This window comes from Malaclemys terrapin, chromosome 18 (assembly GCF_027887155.1).
Source record: "Malaclemys terrapin pileata isolate rMalTer1 chromosome 18, rMalTer1.hap1, whole genome shotgun sequence".
Classification (NCBI taxonomy): Eukaryota; Metazoa; Chordata; order Testudines; family Emydidae; genus Malaclemys; species Malaclemys terrapin.
Window position 1 is genome coordinate 6,489,852 of NC_071522.1, and position 16,370 is coordinate 6,506,221.

General features: G+C 37.1%; 1 protein-coding gene across 7 annotated transcripts in view; it reads right to left on the minus strand.

Annotated features, from left to right (window-relative positions):
- Positions 1-16,370, minus strand: part of BCAS3 (BCAS3 microtubule associated cell migration factor) — a 483,012-nt gene that overhangs the window by 362,609 nt on the left and 104,033 nt on the right. For all 7 annotated transcript variants that reach the window (XM_054008056.1, XM_054008054.1, XM_054008055.1 and 4 more), the window contains exons 12-13: positions 11,306-11,476; positions 1,480-1,573 (exon numbers count right to left, since the gene is read on the minus strand). In XM_054008056.1, the coding sequence (XP_053864031.1) occupies positions 1,480-1,573; positions 11,306-11,476 (265 nt within the window). The remainder of the gene's footprint in view (positions 1-1,479; positions 1,574-11,305; positions 11,477-16,370) is intronic.

Below are 16,370 nucleotides of genomic sequence, written 5' to 3' on the forward strand. Positions count from 1 at the left end.
TTAGGAAAGTTATGGTCCCTAACTTCTGGAAGGAAAGTGCATTAGTAAACCTAATTAATTACCCTAACTTCCCTTAGTATTTCAGCTATATCTATATTAGTCATACTGTTCCTTCATGCATTATAGCTGTTTGAGGCTGAAAATGCCAGAAAAGACAAATTAACTGCCGTCTCTGTCAACTGATATTCAACACTCAACTAAATGAGTTCAGATACCAATGTTTACTAAGTCATCATGTGCATGTACCACACTGGACTGATGTAATTTTTAATTCCCTGAAAGAAACATAATACACATTGTGACGTTCCCCTATGGTGTTATCTGGACCGGTGATCTGCTAAGGCCACTCCAATCCTTGACTCAGGGAGACAGTCTTTCCCTGCTCTGCTGTGAGAACCCTCACTCCTGGACTGTTCACGCACAGTCTCTGGCATGTAAGCTGCTCCCAGCTACTTGCAACCGAATGACACTAGCCAGTATCTCCGGTCCCAGACACAACCCTAGGAACCTCCATCTTGCAGTGTCCAGTTATACCTGCTGGATGCTGCAAGCTTATATGACTTTGTCAATTTAACAAAGTAATTGATATGTACCATGCTTATTATCCCAAGGGGAGCATCTAACACGCCAAACTAAATGCACTGTTTCAGGTAGAATAAACAAACAGATTTATTAACTATAAAGATAGATTTTAAGTGATTATAAGTCAAAACATAACACGTCGGATTTGGTCAAATGAAATAAAAGCAAAACGCATTCTAAGCTGATTTTAACACTTTCAGTGCCCTTACAAACTTAGATGCTTCTCACCGCAGGCTGGATGGTTGCTTTTTAGGCAAGCTCTCCCCTTTGATCAGCGCTTCAGTTGCTTGGTGTAGTGGTGTCTGTTGATGTAGGTGGAAGAGAGAGGAAGAGCATGGCAAATGTCTCTCCCGTTTATTATGTCCTTTCTTCCCTTTTGGCTTTGCCTCCCCCCCTTCAGAGTCAGGTGAGCATTACCTCATCACAGTTCCAAACTGACCAAAGGGAGGGGGGTAACTCAGTCAAGAGTCTAACAGATTCTTTTGTTGCTGCCTAGGCCAGCGCCCTTTGTTCCTATGAGGCTGGGCTGGGTTTGTTCCACCCACACCCTGATGAGGTGTGAATTGCCCCTCTGCTCCTGGAGAGTCTTCGTCTGGGCTTGCTTTAAGCCACGAGGATATATTTTCAGCCTCATAACTATATACATGAATTTATAACCTATAACATTACTGTAACCATTACTGTGACATTACTATAACGACCATGCTCAGTACATCCTGAGCCTTCCGAAGACACCCAACATGACAAACTTTGCATTGGATACCACACAATCATTTTATAAGGATGAACATGGGGGAGTAGGGTGTTCCCCTGAGGTACAGAGTATCACTCACGAACCACATTTTTTACTCTTCACATACAATATGATACAACATTTACGATGGCAAAGGAACTTACCACTGGGGTTAAAAGCCATGCAGCAAATAGGCTTTTCATGTGCAGGGAAGTGGGCCACAATACCGTTGCTATCAGAATCCTCGCTAACAATCACCTGCATAATATTAATGGAGACAAAGGAAGGTTAGGTGTTGCTGTATGGTACAATCTTTATGCAAAAAGAAGAACAGGAGTACTTGTGGCACCTTAGAGACTAACAAATTTATTAGAGCATAAGCTTTCGTGGACTACAGCCCACTTCTTCGGAAGAAGTGGGCTGTAGTCCACGAAAGCTTATGCTCTAATAAATTTGTTAGTCTCTAAGGTGCCACAAGTACTCCTGTTCTTCTTTTTGCGGATACAGACTAACACGGCTGTTACTCTGAATCTTTATGCAGTAAAAGTTGCACAGTCATTCAATACCCACTCATTTCTGTACTTCTCTGCAGAATTTTGAAGATTCTGTAAATGACTACCTGAAGAGTAGAAATCCTACAGGTCTCTTCATAAGCAGTGGAAATTCATGCCGGGATTACTAACACTTGAATATTCATTTTACAAAAGATACATACTAGCATGAATTAGAAATATTAATACATGTAAAACTATTGGAAACATCCAGATACAATTGCACAATTTTCTGCATTATTTTGTAGATGACATGGAGTGATTTTTAAAGCATACAGCTCCCATACTGCAGACTAGAAAAACCTGGACATACTACACGAAGCACGGGGAGTCCCTTTTACTTATTGCTTCCAGCTATAACTAACCCTACTGCTGCTCCGCTGCATGAAGTGTTGGTGGCTGCAGAGGAGGTTTGTGCGAGACTCTGTACCCTGGGTATTATGAAGCTAGGCTCCATGTCTAGATTGCTGCAGGATGAGGCAGAGTTGTCTATATCTAACTAAATTTATAAGGGAGTTGTTTCAATATACACACTCAACCCTCCCCTTCTGTGTGCTAGGGTGTCTGGACCACATTAATTCCTTGTCATTCAAGGGAAGGATACAAACCACAATGCTTATAGATGGGGAGAACAGAACACTGAAAACCAAGGATCATGGGCCAAAGTAGATACTTTCTACTCTCTACTTTGATATTTTAAACTGGTTTCAGGTAAACAAGATTATAATAAAACAATGGGAACCGGGGCGGCTCTATGTATTTTGCTGCCCCAAGCACGGCCGTCAGGCAGCCTTCCACGGCATGCCTGCAGGAGGTCCGCTGGTAACGTGGATTTGGCAGCATGCCTGCAGGAGGTCCGACGGTCCCATGCCTTCGGCGTACCTGCCACCGAATTGCCACCGAATCCGCGTTACCGGCGGACCTCCTGCAGGCACGCTGCCGAAGGCTGCCTGACTGCCGCCCTCACGAATAGGCTTCCAAGGGAGACTGTGGAATCCCCTTCACTGGACGTTTTTAAGAACAGGTTAGATCAACACCTCTCGGGAATGTTCCTGCCTCAGTGCAGGGGGTTGGACCAGACAACCTCTCAATATCACTTCCTGGCCTACATTTCTAAGATTCTAAGTAACCTGATTTTTTCTCCTTGTGATGGATTTTAAATAGCAGTACTAACAAAACAAAACAAACAAACCACAGGAATACTTAGGTTAAAGTAGGTTTTGGACTAAAACCCTCCTAAGTCAAATATCCATCTACCATCAACATTAGTCAACTGCCTTTAAAAGAAGTATATTGAGAGAACACCAGGTGCTACACATTCGATCTCCTGAATGGAGATATGCTTATGTGTTGGCATGAACCATATGTGGAATCATATCTTTGGTTAGGATTGCCTTTAGCCTGGACTGTGATAGAGAAAACTTGTAACCTAATTATTATGTTGCGAAATAATAGATTCAAGGGCCAAATGCTGCCTCAGATAAGAACTGCACAAATGTCTGAGGCTGAAACCGTCCCGCCAAAGTTTATCAAGATCTGACTACATGAAAATGTGTTCTTGAGCATCAGAAAATGGAATTAAAACACTGCATGGATTCATTATCAGATGCAAGAAGAATAGGTGGAGAGGTACTTTATTATTCAGTTAAAATGATGATCATGTTAAAGATAGAAAACTCAAAACAAAGCAAAATAATCCCAGAAAATTATTAATGAAAAACATTTGACAATTTATTAACAATGTAACCCATATCAAGTGAATGGCGTCTACAGTAAATAAGCAAGGGTCCAGTTTTCTTAATAACGTAGTGTAAAATTATTTCTTCCAAGTTTCTAATAATTTGTCTGTTGTGTTCCAAAATACTTCTGAGGGCATTTAAAACTTCCTTTTCTTAACAGTCATTGGATAATTTGAAAACATTTATTTCTATGCTTCAAATGAGAAATCATGTTAAAATGTTTAAAGAAGTCACATAGAGATGAGGCGGCCTGCGCCCAACCTATTTTAAACGTTCAAACTACTTGGCACTTTCACATACGGACAATTATGGTTTTGCTTTCCGTTGTCAGCATTCCGTACTGATTCCAGAACCACTAAGAAAAGGGTCTGGAGATCTTCCTAAGAGCATTTCAAAGAAACAGTGTTCCTTTTCTCAGCCTATATAAGCTGCACTGAATAACTCCTATACATCATCTTTTCACAGCTTCCACTCTTATGTAACTTTTATGTAGTCTTACCCTAGGCCTTCTCATCATAAGTAAAGGTAACAGTTGCCCCCTAAACTAGTATCACACATGAAACAGCAGATTTTTAAATCCAGTCATGTTACATCAAGTTTTTGTGAACCTGAAATTTGTAGATATCAGTATTTATCTAAAGCACAGTTAAAACAAGTTAATATATATTATCTGATTTGTTGCATATGCACATTTTTATACAGACAGCAAACATGATTAATTCAGTGTGGGTTTCTTTTAAGCAATGAAAGTTGCACCAAGATGATTATCTCTACACAAAAATCTCTGTACAACGGTCAAAGAACAGTCTGGCTGTTAGGAAAACGCAAACACTTTTAGTCTGAAAGTATAATGACAAATAGGGATTCCACAGGATCATTAGGCATTGTGAAATGCTTTAGACACCCTAATTTGAGTACAGCATAAAGCCAAAAATTTATCATTCATAGGTTAAGCTAATGGTGTTCAAATTTTAAAATGGCTTTTCAGCTACTTCTTGAAATGCTCTTCCTGGAAGGGTGTAATTTGTGAATGATTTAAAATCAGTTTTCTAATAATCTCCGGTTCTTCATGCAAAGCTGACTTACAAACATAACTAATGAACTACCTTTTAATCTTTTCACTTGGATTTACTATTCCACAGTTTGTGATTTTTTTAAAGGATTAAGAACAAATTGATTTCTATTGTCCCCTTTCTACATTCAGAAATGCGTAACTGGCCTTGAAAACTGTGCAACCCCAAAATGATAGAGTCTCCGACTCTTTGGAAAGCTGTCTTATTCAAATGGAAATGTCAGTGTCTCGTGTTCAGCTAAACAGAGAGTAAGAACTCAAATCTTTGTGACTCAAAAATACAGAAGTTAACAGGAGGTGGAGAGCTCCTCCTACAATTGATCCTCCTATTCTCATGGCTCTCAGCCCCACATTGTCTTTCCATCTAATACTTCTCACTCCCTACCATGGCAGCCACTAAGAAAATGGGGTTAGTGACCTCCCATACCTGCCTATGTGGGGAAATATGAGGCTGAAGACACATCCCTCATGTTTTTAAATTCAACATAAAAAAGGAAATTATGCTGGAATACAGGAGGGAGGTTAGTCGGGGCCTGCAATGGACAATTCATCATTTACTTATATTTATAAATCTTCTGGCTGTACCTGAAACTTTTACTGTTTTTCCCCTTCTCGCATGGCTGATTGGTCAGTTGCTGTGGTAAGATAGGGGGAGGCCTTTTTCACATCTCTATATCGTCTCTACCATCTCTACACTACAATGGAAGGAAGAGGCAAAGGCTTCTCCCTGGCTGACCTGATGATCAGTCTTGTCAGCCAGAGAAGAGCCCAGCAATGAACGCTAGGCTGTGGTCCTTTCAAAGCTCTCCCAAAAGGAAAATATGAAGGCCTAGTCTTCCTGCAGATTTTGTACCCCGTGTAACTTTTACAGTTAGATGCAATTTTTTTTACTGATCTATTTCCCCTAGTGTGGACACAACAATACTAGTATAAAGATGTCTTTAACTATACCCCTGTAACTGTACAAGAGGGACAATTTTCATTTATAGGACAAGGCTGAAGGCTGAAGCGCTGAGGCAATGAAGAAGGTATTCAGACCAAAGGGGATTCTTCTAGATAGACTTCACAGAAGATGGGTTGGGGACTCTTCACCCTGATGCTGAAATGAAAGAAGTTTTCTGCAAGGGTATTGGAGGGGCTGGATTGGGTTGAGGATTACCCCTGGGTGACTGGGAGGCACGTTAAATCAACATTGACGTTGTAAAGCCGGTCCCTTTCCACCAGTTCATACTGTGCAACCGAGAAGGGTGGAAGTGGGAATTCTTTCTTGGGAAGAATGGCACAAATTGCCTAATGAGGTGTTCAGCTGCTGCCAGAGTGGGGAAGCCCCCAACCCCAAATTTTCATGCTGGGACTTTTTCAAACTCCATGGCAGTGATTTAAACACACTCCTTTTGGTGCTAAGATTAAAAGACCATGACAAAGTCACTTATAGTAATAGGTTCATAAATCCAGCCACTGTCCTCACAAATGCATGGTAACTCAGTATAACAAGGTTACTCAAGTATCTTCTTCACATATTTCCCTATCATCAGAAATTAAGAATTCCACAAAAATAACATTAGGCCTTTTCTGTGGAGACCCTGAAAATCACCACTTATCTTATCTGAGATGCCTAACCAGCGCCTCAGCCAGATAGCTGCAATATGATGTTCAGAAGAAGCAGCTCTACCCAGTGCTTAATTAAACATGATGAGTCACTGCTGTAGCTCTATCAAGCTAACGACATTGAAGTTCAACAAAACACTAAGTGATAAAAGATTAATAAAGTAGTCTTTATCTTCTTTAAACAGAAAAACAGACAAAAAACCAACAGGATCATTACACATGCTATTAGAATACAGTGTTTGCTTTGAGGGCAAGAGATAGACTAGGAAAAAAAGGATTTAATTTAAACTGTGTTTTACTTCATTTTTAGTATATTCCATGTTGTTGAACAGAAGCCATTGATAATTGTGACTTCAATTATTTTAATCTTTAAAGGCAAATTACACGACTTACTCCAGTGGAGACATGCTTTTAAAGAAAATATGAAGGAAACACAAATAAAAATGGACACAAATTGAATCAAGTTGGTCTTATTCTTAATACAATTAAGAAAGAATGATTTCCATCATCATAAAAATCAAACTAAGCAATTTAGCAACAGAAATATGAAGAATAAAATATTCTATAGCTATTGCACATACAAAAATATCTTCATTAAAGACTCAGTGGATTTAAATAGCTAAAGTCAGTGCATTGTCAGCTTCAGGTCCTAAGATGTATGTGCAAAAAAAACCCAAAACCATTATAGCGAAGGTCAAACATCAGTGGAAAAGGGCTAAAAGTGATAAATCTGTGGCATTAACTACTGCACTCCTTTTAATAGAATCCAGCATAAACTCAAAACAGCCTTGGGCTCAGCCTGAACCATTTATCTGAGACAAAAATGTCTTCTTGACAAAAAGCAGATCCCCTTTAATAAAAGTAAGGCAGACAGTATTATGCTCTGAGGGAATCCTGTTGCTATATTTTATTTTTATTTACATTATGATATATCTATATCTATATCTATCTAATACATGTAGATATAAAAAGTGAAGTATATGATGAGTGTTGGAATATTGAATTAACTTTTCTGAAAATTGTACTTTGTTGTAAGTAAAAGTACTGGGATTTATAACCAATGGAATTGCATATGCTGTTAAAGTTTTACTATTGAATACCCTTTATTCTTTAAACCTTTTGTTTTACCATAAAGTTTCACTATGATTCTTGCTACTTGATAAGCATCTTTATTTGGTTCAATTGTTATCAACTCCTTACCAAATGGAAATGAACTTATGGACTGCAGCAGTCTGCCTTTTTTTTTTTTTTTAAATGAAGAATTCCTCTTTAATGCAATAAAAAGTTAATAGGGAACAGGAAAAAAACACCAATCACATTTTAAAACATAAAAAACCAACATGTTATCTACCTTATAATTTTTCAAAGTTAACATTAAAAATTGTCCTCAAATATTTTCATGTGTTTTGAATGATCAAGGAGTAACACAATGATATATCATTAATCACATCACTCTATCAAAAACATTAAGAATCAACTAAATGTTAGATGTTTAACAGATTTATATTCAGTCACAAAACTGCCGGCTTTTGAAAAAGGTCATTATTTCAGACTAAATGTGGGTGGCCTAGTTGATGAATTAATTAAGAATAAAGAATCAAAGGTCAAAAGAAAATAATTTTTCTATAAAACTCAAACCACTAAAGGTTTCTGTATTTATTTCCAATTAGGGGAAAAAAGAGGACATCTGTAAAGGTTCGTTTTTATCCATTTACACTAATTAACAGATCCAAATAAATAGCCACTGCAGTTAACTAAAAAGTTTGGTAACACTTCATTAAAAGGAAGTTTAAACAAGCACACGGACCGTGGTAACATATTTTGGTTGACCACAAAGTTACTTGGGATTCTTGATAATTATTTTTATTCAGTTTTTAAATATAATCCAAATAATCCAATAATTCAACATTTCTACACTTTTCTTTTAATGACACTACAGTTAAAACTTTCTCAAAGTATCACTGTTTTTAAAAGAAGGAACTAGCACATAAACAACTGCCACATGTGAGATTTCACTAATATATCTACATTCATAAGATTTACTAAAAATATTTTCCTCAGAGATTTACAACATTACATCTCTCTGTGGTTAAATTCAAAGATTTCTTCGGTGTACAAATGTGTGTATACTTTTGTATAAAGCTAATAATGTTTCAAATTAAGCAATATTATGTTAATATCATATCTCATAAAATACACTGAGTGCTAACTTGCATTCATTACACTGGCTGCCTATAAAAGGGTAAATTGAATATTAAAACGAGAGAGGTTCGAGGAATGGGGCAGGTGTGAAGGTGGGGTAAAACACACTATACACAGGCCAATTTGCCATGACGGGGTCAATTCCTTTCAGACACTAAATATAATGAGCAAGGATCAACCCAGCTCAGGTAGTCATATAGGCAGCAATTGAGCAAGGTGATTAACCATGTGCCTACCTTTAAGAATGCAGTGCAGTTGTAGCCATGTCAGTCCGAGGGTATGAGAGAGACAAGGTGGGTGAGGTAATATCTTTTATTGCACCAACTTCTGTTGGTGAGAGACAAAAGTTTTGAGCTACACAGAGCTTTCTTCAGATCTCTCTGACCAACAGAAGTTGGTCCAATAAAAGACATTACCTCACCCACCCAGTCTCTCTAATACCTTTAAGCATGTGAGCAATCCTATTTACTTCAGTGAGACTACTCACACATTTAAAGTCAGGCATCTGCTTAAGTGCCTTGCTAAACTGGAGCCTGAATCAATTATGCTATGAAAACTACCCATGTCTGTCGAGGTAGTGCAAATGGATCCTACATCATCTAAGCAGTAACCTGTCACCTCCTGCGGACGTACCTGGTCCCATCAGCGTGAGAGAGCAGGAGCATTCCCAGTCTCCAACCAACTGACTCTTATTTCCACTCCTCTGCACTGCAACTAGTTAATTCATGCAGCCAGCAGAATTTGAATCTGCCATGTTCAAGCCAGGATCTGTGCACAAAATTTGCTGATTCAACTCAGTGATGGGAGAAACAGAGTAGGAGGGTAGCATCTGGCAATGACTCAGAAGGGACACAATCGCAAATCATACACCTTATACGGGAAAGTACCCTACAGAGGCAGCGTTGTACAACAACCAACTTTTTCTAGGCCACATAAAAAATTAAAACTATTTTGTTTATCGAGCTTCTTCATTGATAGACTAGACCTTTCCCTGAAATTATAAAAAGGCCTTTTGTGGCCAAAAAACAACATAAACGAAAGTTTTTTTTCCCCCTTATTAGAAAAACCCGTGCAGAAAATTCTGAGACCCAGCTCCACACTGAAAATAAATTATGAACCCCAATACTGTTTACATATCCCAGGTGACAAAAATACAAATGCCAGAAAGTTATTTCTGGATTCAAATGATCTAAGAATAGTGTCTACCTCAAAGCCTGTTACTTCAGGGGTTTAAGACAAAAAACAATTGTTTCACTACCAATAATGGCTTATTTTTGATATTGTAGTGTTAGTTGGGCAAGGCAACTGATATTTTTACAACTACTTTTCCACAGTGTCCTTTAGGTTTGATTATTCCTTACTACTGGTAAGGTCAGAGGACAAGTTCATAAAAACCTCTAAATCAACAACAAGACTTAAAAACCTAAGATAAATCATTTTATTTCTAAGCCTATGCAGAATAGTCAATGCACAGACAAGAACAGCAGAAATAATGACTGCATTAAACAAGGCTTCATGAGAAATTTATGAAGTAGAATTTTTCTTTTTTTCTGGCTTTCTAAGAAAAGGCAACAGACATTTTTCCAGGAAACAAAAATGAATCTCAAAGGCCAGCAGCCTTGTTTTACTAACAGAATCTTGTAAAATCAAATAAAATAGTGTTATTTTCTATTTTCTGCTGGTTTTGTATTATTTTGTTTTTAAGAAACAAATATCTTCAATATCAAATCACTGGCAACACTATATGGATCTGATTATCTTTAAATTAATTCTTGGAAACATTAAAATATCAGACAGCATCTTATAAACCTGGGAAGGAAAATATTTTATTTTATCATCAGTTAGGAAACATACATAACATGACTGATTTAAAAAAATATATATCTTACCAAGGTAACAAAGCTGTACACACAGTGCATCCTAAACTTTAGTGTGGACCTTTTGGGGGTTGGGAGAAATAGGGTGGGGAGCTGTTCTTTTTATTTTTAATTCAGCAACTGTTGACCAATAGATTATGGAAAAACTCAATTTGCAGAACCGTCATAAATAATTAAACCAGTTAGAGCCTTGCATGAGTAGAGACTCCAGAATCAGGCCCTTAAAAAAGAAATGATTAGTTGAAGTAAATAAATAAGAAATCTAGGACACCTTTATTTTATAAACTTTATAAACTTAATTAAAACATTAGTTTCCATTTTAAATGGCTCACATATGGGTTTTTTAAACAGATAATCTTACATGGTACAATTGTATTCTATAAATTAACTATGTTGTCAGAAAAACAATATTAAATGGCAGACTAGGACTCACTTAAACTTACGCTTTGAAAAGTTGAGTAATTTCAGACTTTCTACCCAAGTTCTCCATTTGCTTAGCTAACCATGGTCTCCCGATTATTACTATTTTACACTATATCAAACAATTCACCATATTTCTAGAGCACAGTCAAAATTTCCTGCTACATTATGTATTAATAAATGTAATCAGACCATACCCACATACAACTGGTCAGCATAAATCAACGTCACTTTTGAGCAAGTGTTAGAGGGACAGAAAGTGACATTTCACACTTGATGTTGTCAAAATGTCATGTAAATGAGCATTACAGGCTATATACATGCTGGCTTAAATTCATTCCCAAATAGCACTTCCTATGCCATAACAATGTGCATCTGTAAATTTGTGTGACCTGATAAAAATCATGGTTATAGTTTTCATTTGGAAATGTAAAAGCACATAATGCATTTTTAATTCTAAAGTCTTGTGACACTTAAGGCACCTCTGATACTGTTTTTTGTTTCTTTGCAAGTTGTATTACCTGCCCTTCTCCAACTGTCTCGGTATCAATAACAGTGATGATCCCAGGCACCAGAGGACTTCGACGAGTATTGCTATGAACTAAAATCTCTTCTTCAGTTGCTCCTGAAGGCAATGTCCCTGTCAGCTGTGTAACCACTTTCCCAACCATTGTAAGTCCAGTCTTTATCGTCTATAAAGAAGAAAGAGAACCAATAAATACAGTTTTAGGGCTGCTTTTCAGATCTACATTGAAATTTCTCTCATAGCACAATGAATGTGGTGACTAGATTGCTCATCACCATACATCAAAAAAAAACACACAAAACAAATTAAATGGGTTTTTATAACTGACATACTAATTGTGTGAGACGCTACATGTAATAATATTCTATTTAAAAGGCTTAGCAAGCTACCAAGAGTTTGATCTATCCTGTGAACTGGTTTTCTTTGGAAAATAAAATGTAATTTCACATATTTTAGCCAGGGGCTTCAAAAACATTGATAAAAAGAAGAAAAGTATTCACTATAATGTCTTTAGACATTATTATGTTGATTTTTTTTCTTTTTAAAGCTAACATTTTTATTTGTTTGTTCCTGCAGGTACTGATCAAAAGCCACCACAGTTGAAAGCATTACAATACATTGATATTATAATAAAAGGGGACAGGTGCACAGAACCCATTGAAAGAAGTGCAGTGTGAGTACACAGATCACATTTCTATTGCCATATGACCTTTCTCCTCTATGATCATGAACGACAGAAATACACAAGGCTTGTCCTTCATTTCATTTGACACGTCACCTCAGAGATGGTAACAGTGATCAAATGTATGTTGTAACTGCAGTGCGAGGAATAAAAGCATTACACATTCACTACATAAGAACGGCCATACTGGGTCAGACCAAAGGTCCAACTAGCCCAGTATCCTGTCTTCGAACAGTGGCCAATGCCAGGTGCCTCAGAGGGAATGAACAGAACAGGTACACAAAGTGATCCATCCCGTCGCCCATTCCCACTACGCAGAGAAATATTTACTTAGGACCAAATCACGCTTGACTTACTCATACATTAATAGTCCCATTGAAGGCAATGGTATCCAGATGAGTAAGACAGGAAGGATGTGGCCCTTGATGGATATAACCGGGATTACATTTATTTCTCAAGAATTCACCTTTTGGAGTTCTAATATTGTTTGAATATGAGATCCAAAACCAGTAACATTAAAGGCTACATCTTCAAAGTGGTGGGAAGGAGGACTTCCAGCAGATCACACAAATCCCACTCCCAGTAATGGGACTTACTGTTCATGTTTCCCAGGCATTGCTTTGAAAATTTATCCCTTGCACTGGGTTTTATACTTTATTAACTTTTTTTTCTGCGGTTGGGGGTGGAACAGGACAATTTGGGAGAGAGGGGTTAAAAAAAAGCTACAACTCTGAAATGTCTTTCCTGGGACCGAGGACAGCCTCTGATAAATAAATATAATAGGAGTTTAAGAACAGAATGACATTGTGACAAACAAATTCTTAACTAAAATGACAAGCAAAGCTGCCTGCTAAATTGAAAAGGAAAAAAAGATACAGATCACAAACTGAAACCAAGAATAAGCCACAAATCAATTGTAACTGCTTTGTTTAGTGCTAAAAACTCAAACTGCAGTGATTAGAAAACACATTAGTGTTCATCAATTAGCAGCCAAACGTTTGCTTTAATAATTCATCGGAAACGACTTACACAAAGTCTGGTAGTGTGTTGTCAGGAAAGCCTCTGAAGGGCCAACAGAATTAGGCGCCACACTGTATTGATGGCAATTTCTAGCCAGGAAGCCTGATTAACCTCTGAGATGCCTCTGTTGATGTACTTACCCCATTAATGCTAATGGAGATGCTACCACTTAACATTGAGCCATGCCTTTATCAACGGAATGTCTTTTGGTTTTAAAGTCTTTAGTAATATATCCTGTTATTTGCTTCTTATCTTGATCTTTTCATACTCATATCAATGAATAAGAAATAACAAACTTTAACAGCTAATGTTTCATCCAGAAGATAAAAAAAATAATATACAACAAAACAAATAACGATATCTGAAGGGAAAGACCTAAAAGTTAATACCACAATACTGTGTTATAACACACAGGCCTTTAGAAGAAACTGACCAATACTGATGTGACATACATTTGTAATTAAAAGCATACACTAATGCAGTGGTATTTTATGCAGCCAGAAAATGTAAGCATTACAGACTTAGTAAAATACATAGAAAGATTATGTGGCAAGAATAGGTTAGAATGAGCCTCTTAAGAAAGTAACTGCAATATTATACCTAGTTAGATTATATAGTGACAAGCACACTATTTAAGTCTTTCTATGAAAAACATAGCATGCTTATCTAACAAATTGAACTACTGTCATATGTTATACCAGATTGTGACTGCAAGACGTCTGAAAAATAATAGGTGTACAAAGTTTTGGCCCAGTCCATTAGTACATAAATATCAGTGCAAAACCATTACGGTACTTATTCCCTTGTGCTATGTGTATATTTGCAAAAACTTCCCTGGTAATCTTTAACCTTTCCCATGCCATATCAGCTGTCCTCCCTATCCATTAGTGCTAATGGCCTTGCTCTCACATAAGCTGTTAGTACTCATTAAGAAGTTATCAGGTATCAAGAGAAAACAGATGCAGTTTTTGCTAAATCACTTTACCACCTTGGGATTAAGAGACACCAAGAAAGAATCAACTAAAGCAGTTATTAGGTGACAAGAAAACTTGGTTTATAATTTGATGTTAGACATTAGGCAGACCATCAAAAGAGGTTTTAAATTTAAATAAATTTATGAGTTTTCACTTTTCAGCTTTCTTCATTATTGATGGGAATTGGTAGTGAGTGAACATATGAGATTTTCCTAAAAATGAAATCCTCTGTTTCAATGTTTTCTTGTAAACAACTTGCACAACATTTAAATGTAAAATCTCAAATTTTGCGTAGTGCAATTAGACTCTTAAAAAAACCTGTTCATCTTCATTCAAGTATAAACAGTTATTTTAATTTAAAAAAACCTACGTACTCATCCACTGTTTAATCTAAAAAAAAGACCACACTTTAATTAGCTGAGAAAATTAAAATGCATCATCCAATGACAGTCAAGCTGTTTAGTTTTAACAAGGTCTTATGTCCTTTTATTGATAAAATGATGTATTGTTCTTTCTCAAAAAAGGAACAAAAAGTTGACACACAAATGTGAATGTTTCCAAATTAAGACTCTGGAAGGAGAAGCAGGAATATTTGAAAGAACAAAAGATTCTACTGATATGCAAATACCCTGGTAATCAATAATTAAATGGAAAATATGGTTTGAACAACATAACAGTTCCTTTGATTCAAACAATTTTAGATCCAAAATTTGAACCAAACTTTTGATGAAGTTCTGAAATGAAATTCTTGCCTTTCCCTTCTCCAGCCATGATGAGAACCATGTGTGCTGAAATAGCAGAAAAATGGTTTCACGAGATATAGAGAGGAAGGGAATCTACTGGCTACCCTTAAGAAAGGTATGGAAGGGTTGCCTGCCATGCCACCCCAAGACTGAATTAGGAGAGAGAAGGCATACCTGGACACCTCTTTAAGAGACTAGAGAATGAGCCGGTCTGGCTGATCGCCTTCTCAACACACAGTTGTTACCAAAAAGTGGGGTCTCTCTCCAGGTAGATGAAGAAGCTAAAGGAGGAGAAGGGGATGGAAAAACATTTCCCCCCCTCCCCCTCCCCCAAAAAAGCATGGATACTGCAGATAAGCAACTTCACATATGGATGATTATCTAAACCAAACCCTTGGAAGTTCACCAATCACTAAAACCACTCAATAATAATGAGCTTCATTCCTGGAAGATGCTACATGCCTTCAGTCCCATTTCACTGACTTTACTGGCAGGGGAGAAATCCATGGAACCTGAAGCATACCATACAAAGCAATTTTCATCTTTGTGAACATTAATAACTTCCCTGATACACTCTATTAAATTTATCAAATTTTAAAATGTTGATCATTTTCTGTTCCCACGACATTCAGTGAAGCTGCTGAAATTATCACTACTGTTATCTGCCTTAGAACACTCACAGATAGTCAAACAAATGGGAAGAAATGAAAATAAGAAATAAGAAAATAAGATCAGAGAAGCAAAATGACCCATGGAAAAGTTAGCAACAGCAGAAAGAGGAGCTTTTGTCAGATGCATCAAGTGGGAATAGTGAAAACTACTCTGGCTGTTCAAAACAAAATCCTTCTAAACATCTAAAATAAAGATAATCAAATAATAAATCCATGATATTGTGAGTTTCTCCAATATTGCTGGGATAAAAAGGGAGATTAACCCTTTGGCACCAAGAGTCAATGTCTCCTAATGTGATTGTGGTTTTGAACTTAGCATTAAATGTTAACAGGGGTAGCTCTAGCACTGCCAGATAAAGGGACTGAGGATAACTCTTGAAATTGTTGATTATGCAGGAGGCCTACTTCATATGATAAACTCATGGGAACTACATTAGGGAGAAAAAAAAGCTGTTAGTTACTGCAGCATTTTTCAAGTTAACCCATCAAATTTCATCATAGTAAATATTTTCCACAGCTACTGAGTGTTTCCTCTGAGGATCTCCAAGTGGGAGCTCTCAGATGGGGTTCTATCACCATTACTCCTTACCAAACTTTATCTTCCTTCTCTGTGTAAAGGTTCCTCTACTTCCCTCAAAAAGAGATTGAAATCAAGACCCACAAAAGGCTGAATTCCAAGGTCATTTGAGAAAAAAAGAACTTTTATGGGACCGCTCTGAATTCAAAAGGGACAAAGTAGGGAATAAAAAAGGACATCCACTTTAAAAGTAGCTAACACCTCCATTGATCAAAGGGATGGATCCTAAACCATTTCATGCAGATAAGATATAATCACAGTTGAGGCCTGTAAAGGAAGATTTACTTAAACAAGCAATATGGTGAGGTAATGGGAAGGGCAAAGGGCAATAGATATTTGGAGTGTATATTTGCCTCTGAGGTAAGTCAGTGTTTCAATTACCAGGAAGTGGCA